The sequence below is a fragment of the Protomyctophum parallelum genome, assembly GCF_964188405.1.
Source record: "Protomyctophum parallelum genome assembly, chromosome: 6".
Taxonomy (NCBI): Eukaryota; Metazoa; Chordata; class Actinopteri; order Myctophiformes; family Myctophidae; genus Protomyctophum; species Protomyctophum parallelum.
This window is the reverse complement of record NC_139701.1, coordinates 18,856,916-18,873,208: the sequence shown is the minus strand read 5'-3', so window position 1 is coordinate 18,873,208 and position 16,293 is coordinate 18,856,916. Positions and strand designations below refer to the sequence as shown.

The 16,293-nt window shown below is 45.6% G+C and overlaps 1 protein-coding gene across 10 annotated transcripts in view; it reads left to right on the top strand.

Moving 5' to 3' along the window:
• The window catches only part of fryl (furry homolog, like), a 113,304-nt gene that overhangs the window by 85,351 nt on the left and 11,660 nt on the right, over positions 1-16,293 (top strand). For 9 of the 10 annotated variants that reach the window (XM_083766484.1, XM_083766481.1, XM_083766479.1 and 6 more), the window contains 10 exons: positions 28-296; positions 406-546; positions 1,353-1,553; positions 3,614-3,775; positions 3,885-3,959; positions 5,295-5,471; positions 7,083-7,283; positions 9,039-9,221; positions 13,570-13,925; positions 16,064-16,271. In XM_083766484.1, coding sequence (XP_083622610.1) covers positions 28-296; positions 406-546; positions 1,353-1,553; positions 3,614-3,775; positions 3,885-3,959; positions 5,295-5,471; positions 7,083-7,283; positions 9,039-9,221; positions 13,570-13,925; positions 16,064-16,271 — 1,973 coding nt within the window. The remainder of the gene's footprint in view (positions 1-27; positions 297-405; positions 547-1,352; positions 1,554-3,613; positions 3,776-3,884; positions 3,960-5,294; positions 5,472-7,082; positions 7,284-9,038; positions 9,222-13,569; positions 13,926-16,063; positions 16,272-16,293) is intronic. The other variant, XM_083766480.1, reaches the window with a different exon arrangement.

Genomic DNA, 16,293 nt, shown 5'->3' with positions numbered 1-16,293 from the left:
TCTTTTTTAACGCCGCTCCTTCCTCAGGTTTCCCGCTCAACATCCTGTGCCTCCTGCCGCACCTCATCCAGCACTTTGACAGCCCCACGCCCTTCTGCAAGGAGACGGCCGACAAGATCGCCAAGGTGTGTGCCGAGGAGAAGTCTCCCACGCTGTCCAACCTGGCCCACATGATGAGCCTGTACAGCACGCACAGCTACTCACGCGACTGCACCAACTGGATCAACGTGGTGTGTCGCTACGTGCACGACGCCTTCGCCGACATCACCTTCAACCTGGTCACCTACCTGGCCGAGGTAAGCTCCAATACATCCTAAAGGAGAGCTTGACATGCCATCCCAGTCAATAATTCCAAACGCAACAATGGATGTACCACTGGTAACCTGTGATCTGTCCCTCCATCAGCTGCTGGAGAAGGGCCTTCCCGGCATGCAGCAGTCCCTGCTTCAGATCATTTACAGCCTCCTGAGTCACATCGACCTGTCGGCGGCCCCCGTCAAACAGTTCAACCTGGAGATTATGAAGATCATCGGCAAATATGTTCAGGTGAGCCCTCAAACCGCCCCCCCGTCCCACCCCTCCTCATCCCCAGTGGACACAGCTGAGCATTGCTGTCAGGTGGAAACCTTGTAGTCCAAAACAGTTACTTTTCAGGAAATGGAAGAAAAAATAACCTGTGTTCAAATGGACCTTTTTTTTAGCATGCACGCTCTTACATTAATATTTTTAGCTACGGTTTCACAACCCTCTTTTAATACGAAAAGAAAGAATATGATGTACTCAGTTACAGTGGTGTAACTGAGTGAGTGACAACTGACAACCCCCACACTGGCATGAAATTCTGTGAAAGCATGCTCTTCTTTGACTGTTTGTCTGTTTTTCAATAGACTCTGACTCATTGTGTGTACATTTGCTAGAAGGCGTTCCCAATCTGTACAGCAGGGATAATATGCCTAACGGGTCACAGCAGGGTTTTCAGGCCTTTTCTTGATCCAAACCATCAGCTCTTTATGTGAGCCTTTTACCAGCCTTCTGCCTCGGGGCAATTCCTTATGCAATCATTGTCACCCATGCCTGTGTGGTCTTTTGTTGGGAGTCCATTTGTGTGTGTGGCATGCTGGCGCCCTCTGTGAGTCGCCTTTGTTTAGAGTTCTTTCGAGGTTTGCGTGAAAGTGTCTTGGGTCTATTACAGTTTCAAAATGGCTCTCTATATGCCATCTCAGCTTGTGCGTAGGAGCTAGTTACTGTGGTTAATGTGCCACTCCTACTCACACATTATCCCTGTCTGACCACCTACACATCACATCGTTGACAATGGAGCCACTATATACTGTATGTGTTTGTGTGTGCAGAGCCCATACTGGAAGGAGGCCCAGAACATTCTGAAGCTGGTGGTGTCTCGCTCTGCCAGCCTAGTGGTCCCAGACGAGGTTCAGCGCTCCTACAGCACGGAGTCGTCCGGCTCCCCAGAGATCGCCTTCACGCGCATCTTCAACAACTCCTCCAAGGAGCTTCCCGGGAAGACGCTGGACTTCCACTTTGACATTTCTGAGGTCAGCGCTGCAGCTCTTTTTAGTGGCTTCTGCAAGCAACTCGAGGCCAAGTGTGAATTTGAATTTAGGCACATGAACAGTAACGTTCTGGGCATGTCATAATAGACGACCATTGTGCGAGAATAGCACATCTACAAGCTCACAGTGCATTGAACATTGAAAAGTGACGTGTTGTGAGCTTGTAGATTGCCTATTTTCACTGTTTGGCCTACATCAAAGTAGTTAACGATTTTTTTTTTTTTTTTAAAGCTGCACATTTTCATTTGAGTCACTATCTTTTCCACTATTCACTTGTCTTTCCAAGCCTTTACTTTTAGCGTATACAGTGCCTTCGGAAAGTATTCACACCCCTTCACTTTTACCACATTTTGTTTTATTACAGCCTCATTTCAAAATGGATTAAATTCGTTTTTTTCCACATCAATCTACACACAATATCCCATAATGATGAAGTGAAAAAAGTGTTTTCAAATATTTTGTTAATTTATTAAAAATAAGAAACTGGAAAAACACATGTACATAAGTATTCACACTCTTGACTTAGTACTAAGTTGAGGCACCTTTGGCAGCAATTACAGCCTTAATACTTTTTGGGAATGATCCTACAACCTTGGCACACTTGAATTTGGAGTATTCTCCCCCTTCTTCTCTGCAGATCCTCTCAAGCTCTGTCAGGTTAGACGGGGAGCGTCGCTGCACAGCTATTTTCAGGTCCTTCCAGAGATGCTCAATGGGGTTCAAGTCTGGGCTCTGGCTGGGCCACTCAAGGACTTTCACAGAGTTGTCCTAAAACCAATCCTCCATTATCTTAGCTGTGTGCTTGGGGTCGTTGTCCTGTTGGAAGGTGAATCGTTGACCAAGTCGGAGGTCCTGAGCGCTCTGGAGCAGGTTTTCATCCAGGATGTCTCTGTACACTGCTCCATTCATCTTTCCCTCTATCCTGACAAGTCTCCCAGTTCCTGCCGTTGAAAAACATCCCCACAGCATGATGCTGCCACCACCATGCTTCACCGTAGGGATGGTATTTGCCAGGTGATGAGCGGTGCCTGGTTTCCTCCAGACCGAAGCCTCTCCTCAATAAAAGGCACATGACAGCCGGGCGTCACAGCGCGCATGGAGTTTGCCAAAAGGCACCTAAACGACTCTCAGACCATTATTAACAAGATTTTTTGGTCTGATTAAAAAAAAATAGCGCTTTCTGGCCTGAATGCCAAGCGTTACGTCTGGAGGAAACCAGGCACCGCTCATCACCTGGCAAATACCATCCCTACGGTGAAGCATGGTGGTGGCAGCATTATGCTGTGGGGATGTTTTTCAACGGCAGGAACTGGGAGACTTGTCAGGATAAAGGGAAAGATGAATGGAGCAGTGTACAGACATCCTGGATGAAAACCTGCTCCAGAGTGCTCAGGACCTCCGAGCGACCACAAGCACACAGCTAAGATAACGAAGGATTGGTTTTAGGACAACTCTGTGAAAGTCCTTGAGTGGCCTAGCCTGAAAATAGCTGTGCAGCGACGCTCCCCGTCTAACCTGACAGAGCTTGAGAGAATCTGCAGAGAAGAAGGGGGAAAATACCCCAAATTCAAGTGTGCCAAGCTTGTAGGATCATTCCCAAAACGTATTAAGGCTGTAATTGCTGCCAAAGGTGCCTCAACTTAGTACTAAGTCAAGAGTGTGAATACTTATGTACATGTGTTTTTCCAGTTTCTTATTTTTAATAAATTAACAAAATATTTGAAAAAACTTTTTTCACTTCATCATTATGGGGTATTGTGTGTAGATTGATGAGGAAAAAAACGAATTTAATCAATTTTGAAATGAGGCTGTAACAAAACAAAATGTGGTAAAAGTGAAGGGGTGTGAATACTTTCCGAAGGCACTGTATATATGTGCACAGTATCATTAAAACCGTGAAAACATCTGTGTCATGGCAATTACAAAAGAATAACAGATATACAAGCTCACAGAAGTCTTGCGAGAACTACTGATGTAGAAGGCATTTGTAGAATGGGCCTCAGGTCTTAATGCGTTGTGGTATCTGTATGTGGCCTCCACAGACCCCCATCATAGGGCATAAGTACGGTGACCAGCGCACCGCTGCGGGGCGCAACGGGAAGCCGCAGGTGATCGCTGTCACCAGGAGCACCTCTTCTACCTCCTCTGGATCCAACTCCAACGGCCTGGTGCCCGTCAGCTGGAAGAGGCCTCAGCTCTCTCAGGTACACACACACACACACACACACATTTGTGTCCAGTGATGTAGTGCCAGAAGATGTTGTCATATCAATCACCATCACAACTAAATGTCTTATGTTGTCGTCATTACAGAGGAGAACCAGAGAGAAGCTGATGAACGTCCTGTCTTTATGTGGCCCAGAGTCTGGCATTCCCAAAAATCCTTCCGTAAGTTTCTTCTACTCCAAAGCCTCACATTTCACTGTTAGGAACTTGAACCTTCAACCAATCTCTGTGCTGCTACTTATAGATTATGGGTCAAATGAGTAATCAATCGAGAATGTATGCAATTAAATTCCGATAATTGTTTTAGTGGTGCATTACAGTATATGAAATGCAGCAATACATTGAGTTGTGTTATCAGCAAAACATGAATGTTTTTACCTGTCAACATACAGTATTGAGCGATTTCAAGATTGTGTTTGGGTTCAGCTCAACTTTTGACGAACATTTTTCATCATGTTGTGCTTTATTACCTAATTTTATAATACTGTAGATTAATGGAATAATTGAAAAACTGACAGATCCTTGTGGATAGTTTTGTGAACAAAGCATTATGTACAGTACACTCCTGCAGTGGTGTGCATGGATTAAAGTTCTTCTCAGTAGCCACGACGGTGTCATTTGGATTCCATAGAGAAGCCAGAAAGTCTTCTTTGAAAGCATGTTAATGGTTATTTTTAAAGAGTAGAGCATTTTAAGTGGTCAACCTAAGGGTCTGGGATAATTCATTAAAATGCAAAGCCTCAATGTGTGATTTGTTCACCTGGTTGGCCAAAGGTAGGAACAGCATGAACAATAGTACTAAAACATCACCATTTTACATATTGTGTTAATTGGGAACAGTGTGGGGTCACAGTCCTGTCTCACAAATAGGGCTGCCACGATTTAACCCATTCTGACCGGGCACCCATTTTGGTGTCAGCATCATGTTATGCTTTAGCTATTTAAAAATAGCAGATCTACAAGCTCATATCGCGCCACCGAGTGGCGCGATACGAGCTTGTAGGTCTGCTATTTTTGAAAAATCGAAGAGCGACTGACATTTCTAGAATCTGATCTCAGGTCAGAATGGGTTCATCAGACCAGTGTGTGTCCGGCGGAAACCTCGTATGAATCTGATCTCAGGTCAGAATGGGTTAATTGTGATTTTGGCATTAGAAATTGGAACATTATGAATAGAAATTACATTTCTGTTGGGCTTTTAGGCTGTGCACTTTGTAAAAAAAGTGCACAGGGCAAAAATAACTGAAATATTCCAAGAAATTACTGGCATTTTTATAAATGTTATACTTTATAAAATAACGGAAATAGCTGATCTACAAGCTTGTGATGCCTTGTAAGCTTGTAGATCTGCTATTTCTATTTCTTCCGATTTATCTCAAATAATTGTGATTAGACGATCATGTAATAATTGTGACAACCCTACTCACAAAATAAATGAATAATAATTCAGTGGTGAGACGTATTTTATTTCTGCTTTGATCCATGATGCGTGTGCAGGTGGTGTTCTCCTCCAACGAGGACCTGGACGGCGGCGACCAGCAGACCATCCTGATCCCCACGGTGGAGGAGGCGGTGCGCGAGGAGGACGCTCTGGGAGACGACGCCGGCAGCGAGCAGCAGTTCGGCGTCTTCAAGGACTTCGACTTCCTGGACGTGGAGCTGGAGGACGCCGAGGTGGGGCGAACAACCCGCACTACGCACACATCCTTCATATACACGCACGCAGGCGTGCGCATCCCTCAACTTCCCGTCCTCGTTTTTACCTTCCGTCACAAGCGCTCAAGTTTTGTTCTCCGGTGCTCATGTTGTTGTCGGACAGTGGCTACGATGCACGATTTGTGTTGTAAAGATGTCTGGTGTTCATGTACCAATGTTCTCCTAAAGTATGTGAATGTTCTGTGAGTGTCCTTCGTCTTCTAACACTCGTGTTCCCTTTCTTCTTTTGCCACAAGGAGTCACAGGTAAGTCTTTGGGCCAGTCAACTCCATATGCCAGATTTATACCCCGTCGCATGGCCATGTTGTGTGCCGGGACATGACACAGTCGTATGGCATACATTAAGCATTAAGAGCTGCCATTGTCCTGTGGCGCCCTCCTGTCTGTCCCGTATTCTGTGTCACCCTTTCACAATCACCTGTTTTGTTGATGTTCTTTTAAGTTTTTATCGATGGAGTTAGATAATCGTTGCTGCCTTGTCTCCTCATCAGCCCCTTACTTTGGTAGTTTTTCTTTTCTTTTTCACATTCCTTACATCCCAGAATGTCGTGTGGGATGGGTGATGGCCGATTTATCCTGCGTGCATCGATTAAACTCTGTCCAATCAGTTTGATTCAGGCCAGGTGTGACTGCTAAAATCAGCCATCCCCCCCATCCCACATCATGTTTACAAAATGGTAACATGGCAGAAGAAACAAGCTCCTCCCATTCAGGTCCATCTGTGTTTGTGATCATGAACTGTTTTCCATCCAAGTGCACCTCTTACGCAAATGAAGGATATTATTCACATTTTGGGGCTGATAAAAAGGTTTTTCAGTAAGTGTTATCACACAAGTAATTGCTTTTCAACAAAGAATGCTACTGACTAGTTATTAATGTTTACATTACAAATGTCAGAAATAAATGTTTAATGGTCAATGATGCATTTAATAATTGGCACAGCAAACTTGGATGGAAACATGGATAGTGAGTGATATATCCAAGTTTTTAAGTAAGTGGTCACGTGTATATGTATGTGGTGTGCTGCCTTGAACCTTGATCATGTCCTGTTGAGAGTCCTGCACGGTTACTTTTTCCACAACGGTCACATTTATTCTGAAAGCAAATCAGTGCTCATCATCTGGACAGATTCTGCCCTGCAAGCTGTTCCTGAATAGATTGTTCCGACAACTGAGCCGATATGCTTTAAATCAAATGTTCTGTAGATGCTGCCAACTTGAGTGATATTCAATTCACACAGTGCAGCAACCTAATTCAGTGTGTTATGTCAGGTCAGTGTCTTCTGTGTTATCTCGTTGAATGCAGGAAAAATAATTGCGTAGACAACTGACAGCTTATCTGAAGTGAGCATATAGAATTCTGACTAAAGATTTAATTGATGCTACAGGCCCAGTGGTTGCCTATAATGCCAATTTATTATGCTCCGTCATAGGACACATGGCCCATCGTTTTATTTTATTGTTTCGTTCACTTCATGAGTCATGCCCCGAGCTCTATGCAGGACTTCTCCAGAACCACTGTGTATATCCATCCGTGTATATGTGTAAATCTGAACCCGCTGTCCCGCAGGGTGAGAGCATGGACAACTTCAACTGGGGTGTGCGGCGGCGCTCGCTGGACAGCATGGACAAGGGGGACACGCCAACCCTGCTGGAGTGCCAGTACACGGGCAGCACGCCCAGCCTCAACCTCACCAACCACGAGGACACGGACGAGTCGTCTGAGGAGGAGGTACTGAGCGCTAGCCAGATTCTCACCCGCTCCGGCCTTGTAAGTCTCACCCCACCAGTCAGGGTAGCCCCCCACGAACCCCACCCTGTTATCCCACCACACCACGCTCCCCACACAGCCCGCTGGCATGGTGTGTGTGTGTGTGTGCGTGCGCTGCGCTGAACCTGCTGCCAGTAATGGGCGAGGGAAGGCTATAGACGCTTGCTTCTTCGCTGGTGATAGACCCCCCCCCCCTCTCTCTCTCCTCTCACCCCTGAATCTTAAAACACCTGCGGCCTCACTTCAATTAGTGCTGTTGTCCTGTTTCCTTCCTGTAGGTAAGGTCAAGGTAAAGGGAAATTTGTCTTGGGCTTTCACCCCAGCTACAGCCACACAGTCCAGAAATTAAATTTCAAATGAGACACGTTTAAGACCCACTAATGTCTATTTACAGACTATAAACGAGAGTGCTTTTCTCGCAGTTGGAAAGAAACTACCGTAGACCTTAATTGACGTTCTATATATATTTGAGGACAAGTCTCAGAATAACAGCATGTTCCTGTGTGAACACAAACTACTTAACCTTTCTTTCCTGAATTCTTGATTCTCTGTTTTTTTTTCTCTCTCTCTTCACTTGCTTCACTTCACAAGTGTCACTTGCTAAAAAAATAAAAATCTGTTATTTTGGTTATTTTTGGCAAGTGACACCATGGTACTATAGAGTATAAATAGGCTTAATGGATGCTTCTGCCACCCTTCCTCTTACTTTTGCTGTAGTGCGATGTGCGAATGAGCTTCTCCTACTGATGGCCTTTTGACCCCAAATCTGTTCCTTCCTGTCATTTAGTATTACAACGATCTGACAATGAGCATGATGCAGCACTTTTTATACATGATTCACACAGTGATGTTTGGAATGTATAATACTGTGACTTTAAAATGGCATGAATCCTTGATTATACGTTTTGCCTGCTATAGTGGACTAAAACCACTAAACATTATGTTGTACTTATTTTTAGTATTTCTCTAATTGTTTTTATTAATATACAATAAATATCTATAGACACATTGGAAAGGCGAATATTGTTTCAGCATCTCAGTTAACCAGCTACTAGACTGAAAGTTCTCTAAAAAATGGTGTTACGATTTTAAAATAAAAAAGAAGTCAGATTTTAATAGCTATTCCCCTCAAAAACAGACGTCAACCCATTTCCACATGAATGTTCCTGCATGGATTTTCATTATGATCACAAATAAGGTGATCAGATGTGTCTCTCAGCCTATATCCTCCACCACTGTGATGAGTCATTAGACTTTTAGAAACGACTGTCCATAATAAATTGAAACATATTTTCAATGTCACAGCTTGTTTTTTTTAATCTTGAAAGTATTAAAAAAAATGACATTTGGGGGTCCCTGGCATGAAACATTTTCAGATGGGAGAGTATAAATTTGGGGGTCCCTGGCATGAAACATTTTCAGATGGGAGAGTATAAATGTGGGGGTCCCTGGCATGAAACATTTTCAGATGGGAGAGTATAAATGTGGGGGTCCCTGGCATGAAACATTTTCAGATGGGAGAGTATAAATGTGGGGGTCCCTGGCATGAAACATTTTCAGATGGGAGAGTATAAATGTGGGGGTCCCTGGCATGAAACATTTTCAGATGGGAGAGTATAAATGTGGGGGTCCTTGGCATGAAAAGGTTTCAGAACCACTGCTTTGGAAGGCCTCAGGTCTTAATGGGATAATATCACCAACCACCATCTGTCCTGTGTGATGATTATCTAACCACTCCAATGCTCTCTCTCCCAGCTGAACAGTGACTGTGCCACGGACGACAACCATGTAGACTCGTTGCAGCAGTCCCAGGACTCGTCCAGCAGCGCTCTGACGGAGGAGATCACCGTCCTGCCCTCTCTGCCCTCGCTCCCTCGCCTGGACAGCCCTGGTCTGGAGCTGGCCCACTCGGACAGTGCCAGCAGTCAGCTGCCTGAGGTGCGATCAATCGGGAAATGCAATAAACTGTGGTGCTCGGGTGCTTTCTGACCACCTCCCTTCCCCCCACCCATTTCTCTCCATCATAGTTCGTATTCTTCACTGTGCTTCTCTCACTCCGCCGTCGTTTTAGACTGAGGGTTTCGGCCGTGTGGTCTCCCGGCCCCCGGGACGGTGTTTTTCAGGCACCATCCCGGTTGCCTCCTAACCCCCCTGTCCGCTCAGAGAGCATGTTGTGCTACTTTTCTGCAGTCTTCTGTCTTTAATTCCACCCCTCTCTGTCTCTATCTGGCTCTGCTTCGTATAACTCTGGGTGCTGGGTGCTAGCTCTCAGTTGTCTCGCTTGTTGTTTTGACGGGTGCTTGCTCATTTGATTTGGGGAAGAAATCGTGGTGTTGGAAAAACAAACAGGCTCACCTCAGGTCAGCTGTTACTGCTCACTGCTCCAAACTAACCTTGCCACTAAAACACCTGAGCAAATGGACAGAAGCTCCTTTTATGTGTGAGTATATGTTGGTTAAAAGTGGTGCTTTCTTTTAATTTGAAAATACAGTTACGGTCAAGTTGGAATACTCTGAGAAAACACTGGATGATTGAAAAGACACACATTTCTGGTTTATTCTTGTATTAACGATTTTTATTTTTTCATTAACTAACAGCTTTGCCATTGATTCTTACTAACATTTATCACTTGCACTATTATCACCTTTACTTTTCAGGAAATGGGAAGAAATATCCTGTAATACGTGAAGCGGCAGTGTTTTTTCAATTACTTATCTAAATACAGAATCTGGCAATTTAAAAACTGTCTGGGGTGCTCACAAAGGCCTGAGTAGACGATACAATGACCCAAATTATTTTACTACTATTACTACTCCCTATTTTTGGGCATGTCATTATAGGTGGAATTGTTCTTCATTAAAAATTAGCATCATTTTGTAGATTGGCTGTTATTGCTACTTTTGTGTGACTGTCATACAACAAACTGAACTAAGTAAGTAAAAAACACCATGAACATATGGAGATAAGAGGTCGCCTGCCCATAAATATACTGTTACAGTATACAGGTATATTGTATTTTACACACACACGCAGAGTATTTCATATTGTATTACCCTGTAAAGTGTGCAGTAAACACAGGAAGCAAAGTGTTCACCAGGCTTTGACTCCATGCCATTGACAGCTCATACATACAAATGTGCGCAGAGGGGGGGTGGCCCGTGGGAACCATATTTAGGCAGGGCGTCCCCCTCCTCTTCCAACGGGGACCCCATTCAGTGGGTGGTCGTGACCCTCACGGCCCGGGAGGTGAACGGAAGCTTCCCCGCCAGCTCACTCACTCTCAAGATCAGCCCAAGGACATCTCTTCCCTCTCAGCCCCACCTCACCTCCCCTCCCCCATCGGGCTCTTAGCGTAATGAGCCCCCAGATAAAACCATCAATACTGTTAGTCATCTGCTACCGGTACGGGCCGCCGTCCTAACCTCCTAAAAGCTTTCTGCAATATCTCCAAGGCTGCGCCAGTGACGCGCTTGGCCCCTTGCCACACGCTGCCATCTCCTAATGCATTTCTCTTAAAATAAGAGAACGCCATGGACCCGGGGTGGGGGGGACGGGACAAAACAAGTGCATTCAATTAGAACCTTTCACTGTGTCATCACCGGGCATGTACCATCCTGCCCTGCTGCCACAGATGGATGTGCTCAGCATGTCACTTTACACCAAGCGGTTTTTTTAGACCCAAAAGGGAAGACCCAAACTAGTGAACAACATAGTTCACAACGTATGAAGAAAAAAGAAACGATCCAGCACTCAAGGTTAAAATGAGGAGGATAGCCTTTCATTAAATTAAAAAGGTCAACTGCCAACATGATTAGACCTAACCAGTCTTCATCAGGGCAAGAATGTGTTGACGCATTGTGAGCTTGTAGATGTGCTATTTTCACAACCTATAACACTGCTTTACATGATGCATCGTTAAGCTGTGACTCGGTCACTCCCGGCCGCCCTGCTGCCATGGATGGGCGTGCTTTGCATGAGGAAAATGTTTCCGGTGACTGACTCATCCCCGTAACTTTATCACTGAAACGGAGTGATCCTCTTACCTCCATCTGTAACGACTGTGTTGTGCATTTGCAGTTTTCAAGAAAGGGGAAAAGATTAGAGATATAAAGAAAACAAGTACATTGTTAAAAGAAAACAATGGCAGTAGATATACTGTAGCAACATGGTCCTTTTTGCGTCTCACATGCAGTTGAAACATAATTTGGCAGAGAGAGAGAGAGAGACTAAATTGAGGCTAAATAATGAAATCGACAAACTGCTACTTTTCAGGATTCCGATTTTTTTTTAAATGGTACAAGTAGCTTGTAGATCTGCTACTTTTGTATGACGCTGTAGTATGATGAAGTATGAAATGAATGTACTGGACAATAATTTATAATATGGAGATAAGAGGTTTCTGCCCGACAGCGACAATATATACTACTAGCTAGCTACTACCGGTATATCGCTTTCACTTAGTGATTCACAATTACAGTATGAGGCTCTAAGTCTAAGCCATAAATGTTCAGGTTATGGTCCAAACAGATGGGATGACATCACAACAGCGCACGCATATCAATCACGTGCTGTCGTCTCACTGTGACGCTCATGCTTTATCAGTCCGGAGGGTCACGCCCATAACACCACCTCAGTGACGGATGGATATTAGCCTCTTTAATTTATTGACTTATCTGAGACGCCAATATGTGAAGTGATGTGAACCAACCAATGGCCGATCTTAAAATTAATGTGTGGAATAATGCTGAGTGGAATTCCCTGTAGTGTAATAAGCGGAGGCTACTAGCTGTTCTATTTGTGACACAGATAAAGCCTTTATGGAAAGGGTAAGTGGCGATATTCCCCATAGCCTGGGTTGGAAAGAGTAACCGTTGTCATGGTAACCAAGCCGTCCCACCCTTCTAAATGTAGAGAAATATGGTCTAATAGCGCAGTGGCCTCCCTGTCCGACCTTTAGCAATCAATAGTTACTAGTATGTGTGCAGTTGGATCGCACACTGCAGTGTGCAGCCTTCATGATTGTGTTCATGTGTTAGTGTGGGTTCGTATAGGAAGGGGGCGTGTCCAAATGGAAGTGGTGATTTTCGTAAAGGGTGATTTATACTTGGTTGCGCGCCAGTGTTGTGCACCCAAAAATAGCAGATATGCTATTTTTGGAATGGACTAGTTTGCTCATAACAAGGTAAGAAAACAAACCCTCTTTCTGAGGTCCACAGTCCACACATGCTACAGCAAATATATTTATTGACACTGCATAACCATTTTGACCAGCATTGAAAGCTTGACCAGGATCCTTACTTAGTAACCATCGCTAACGTGGTATTGGCCAAGAACGGGCTTGGGTGGGACTTAGTGAACGGCTAATTATTGATTTTAGATGGGGGAAATAAAGCAGTTCAATACTCTGGTTGACTCAACTGCGTGCAAGAACAATTAGCAAGAAGTCATTACATTATGTTTCAGATAGAGCACACTCTTTCTTCCAGATCAGTCATGAAAAATGTCTGATCTATCAAGAAGTAAAAGTGCTTTAATACAATGTGATAGTCTGGCCCAATTTGCCTCAGCTATCCTTTGTAATGTTACTATTGCACTGGATTTAGCCACTTAACCATCCCTATTATGGGCATAATAGAGTGCCGAAGTCCTGACGTCACTCGCTCATCCCCTGGTTCATGGACCTTTTTCTCTATGGAGAATAACATGGGGTCATCTTAAAATCGTCTCGTATAAGCATTGTGTTCCAAAAACAGGCGATATTGTCGGGGAGGTGTCTCTGTATCGTTTATGACAATCAGTCCCTCATATTTTAAACGGTCTGTTTCTAGCGAAAATTGAACTAATTCAGCAGCAGTAACATTAGCGTTTTCTCTCAGTCAGTTGATTCTTGATATCCATGAGTTTGTAACGGCCGGGAGGATTTGCTTATTTTTCAATCACAGTTCTTATATGAGGCGTACATGAACCTGTGGACTTGGCGCCCTCTACCGATGTTGATGTCAGACTTAGGTGCTCTAGTGTATATCATTCTAGACAAGTAGCCGATCCACATGCTCAGTCATGCTGTCAGCATTGCTGTGTCAGTTAATGGCTATTTTTGAATACGGCTTAAGTGGCTAACATTACTGTAGCTGTGGTTGGCCAATAGATTAACATACAGGCATATAGTTGAACAATGTTTCACAAGAATTGACCTGCCACGCCATAACAACGGTATGTATGACTTCCCGATCTGCACGGTGGCTCCTGCTAAACAGCCCCCCCTGCTGGCTCTGTGTGTCAACAGGACGGGGCGAGCACGACGGCGGGCGACAAGCTGAGCAGCAGCGTGAGCGAAGACACAGGCTTCTGCAGCGCCACGCCGCTGCCCTCCGACCCGCAGGACATGCTGTGTGACTCCTCCCAGGACTCCCAGGAGCCTCAGGACGAGCTGGACCCGGCCCACCCTCCCCCGCCGGCCATAGACACCCCGCCGGGGTCCCTCTGTGAGGAGGAGGAGGACGTCCTGGCGGCCCTGCCCCCGCCGCAGGAGCCGCCCGACAGCCCATGCGGCTCGGTGTGTGAGGAGGACGTGACGCTGGCCCTGAAGGAGCTGGACGAGCGCTGCGAGGAGGAGGAGGCCGACTTCTCTGGCATGTCCAGGTAGGAGTTCAGCCTCACACACACACACACACACACACACACACTACCACTTCTCTGGCATGTCCAGTATAGGCTTCAGCCTCACACACACACTATCACTTCTCTGGGGGTTGTTGGCAGCTCAAAAACTATCATGCATTGGGCAACCAAAATGGTCAGCAGCGGCCCTGGCCAAGATATATTGTCTTTTTCGGTAGCAATGACCAGAAAGTTTGATTTAAACTTAACTAGTTTTGTCTAGTTAACTTGCTGGATGAAAAGACCGTGGCAAGAGGACAACAGACTTTTTCTACTGGCCTATGGTTTTGTGTACTGTATGTGGAGAAACCAGAAACCATTCCAGGTCCCTGTCCATTGTGTATGGTTTGATTGATTGATTGATAATTTTATTAGACAATAAGATGCAAACAGTACAGGGTACAGTCAAGCACAGCATTGGTCCAAAAGGACAGCACCGAAGAAAGACCTTGCGGTCTTGTTTCTATTTGGGTCCCATGCATTCATTCACAATGACAGTGACAACAAACAAAAAGTTTCTCAAACACACTAAATGTACAGGTTGGAATAGAAATACATTAATAAAACATAAACCTGATGACAGTGACAGTATCACTGCAGTGCTCCTCCTTATACCCACTTTGGGGTTTGACGTAAGACAGTGTTCATCATCATCATCCTTCGAGTGCCCTCGAGATTCTTTGCATGGCAAAATTAGCTGATCTGCTCACCACGGGTCACAGATTCAGCGCCTTGTGAACTTGCAGAACGGCTATTTTCAGCAAGTGACACTTTTTTAAATGGGCCTTTTGATTTGGTAGTTTCACTTCAAACATCCATCAGTTCCCTTATATTTGTTGTCCTGCGTTACAAAGCCAGTGGTACTATCTGCAGTGTACAGTTGGCAGGGTTGTTCCGGTGTTAGGCATTGTGTGGCCTCTGTGAGATTAAGTAGATTTGATGGGTGTGTCCAGACCACGCCTTGCACAGGTCCCACACAGCAAGACCGGACACTCCTCTGTTGAAGGTGGGCCAGCTGTTAGACACACCCTCCTCAAGGTGGTCCAAGTCTGGCCTAGAGGACACTAGTCACAACACCAGTCAGGATTTAAGATGTTCTTGCATAAAGAAGCAACCCTCTCACTGGCAAACAGCCATACCATGCATCGGAGCTCTTTAACATGTTGCATAGCATGATTGATGAAGTATGGAGTGTATGAAACCCTCCTAAGAGATTGACTCTAAACAGTGGGGCTCTACTATATGTTCTGCCTGCGTGCACGTGCATGCGTGCGAAGAGCGATGCCAGCGAGAACATGAAAAGAGCAACTCAGCAGCCGTGCGCTGCCTCGAGGATGGGCCTTGCTCAGTTTTTTATGGGTGTGTGTGTGTGTGTGTGTGTGTGTGTGTGTGTGTGTGTGTGTGTGTGTGTGCGTGTGTGTGTGTGAATGTGCGAGTGTGTCGATGCTGGGCTCAGATAGAGCTTCCCGCAGTCCTGTGTGGGACAGCTGAGTAGTGCGCTAGCAGAGTTAGCAGTCGTATGCAACACTGCTGTGTGCTGCAGACGGTTAGGGGAAGAGGGGAGTCGAGGAGACAAAGTCAGAGAGCGAGAGAGGCGTGCAAATTAAGGTGAGGATGAGGACAGAGGCTGTGTCCGCCCCAGCGCTCGGCAGCGCAAGCTTCAAATACTTCTATTCTGTCTGCTTCTTCAGGCTCTTTCGTCCCACGGGCCTGTAAGTATATTTGTGTGTGTGTCTGTGTGTGTCTGTGTGCACGAGAGAGAGGGAGAGAAGGTGTTTCGCAGGATGCTAACACGCTAACAGTTTCCCCTTTGTTGTTTTGGTGCTAGTGCACTGCAGTAGGTTAGAGCTGAAAATAGACTGCAGCAAAAGAAAAAAACAGAAAGAAAGCTCCGCAGTGAGAGAGAGAGAGCAGGAATGACGGTTCAGAACAGGTCCGCCTGTTTCCTCGCAGTCAGAGGGAAGAGAGCACTTGAGAGCATGTGCCTGTGTTTACATCCGACCGCTCGCTGACAGAACGAGGAGACTGCAGTGTGTATTATCTAACTGGCTGTGTGTGTGTGTGTGTGTGTGTGTGTGTGTGTGACTGTTTGTGTGTGTGCGTGCGTGTGTGTGTTCCAGTAATGATGAAGGCGACACAGACTGTTTCCCGGAGATCCAGGCCTCTCCGCCCCCTTCGCCCTTCCTCTCTGCCATCCTGGCAGCGTTCCAGCCCGTCGCCTACGACAACGAGGAGGACGCCTGGCGTTGCCATGTCAACCAGATGCTGTCGGACACAGACGGCTCCTCTGCTGTTTACACTTTCCATGTGTTCTCCAGACTATTCCAGGTCAGTGTCGCATACCTAAAAT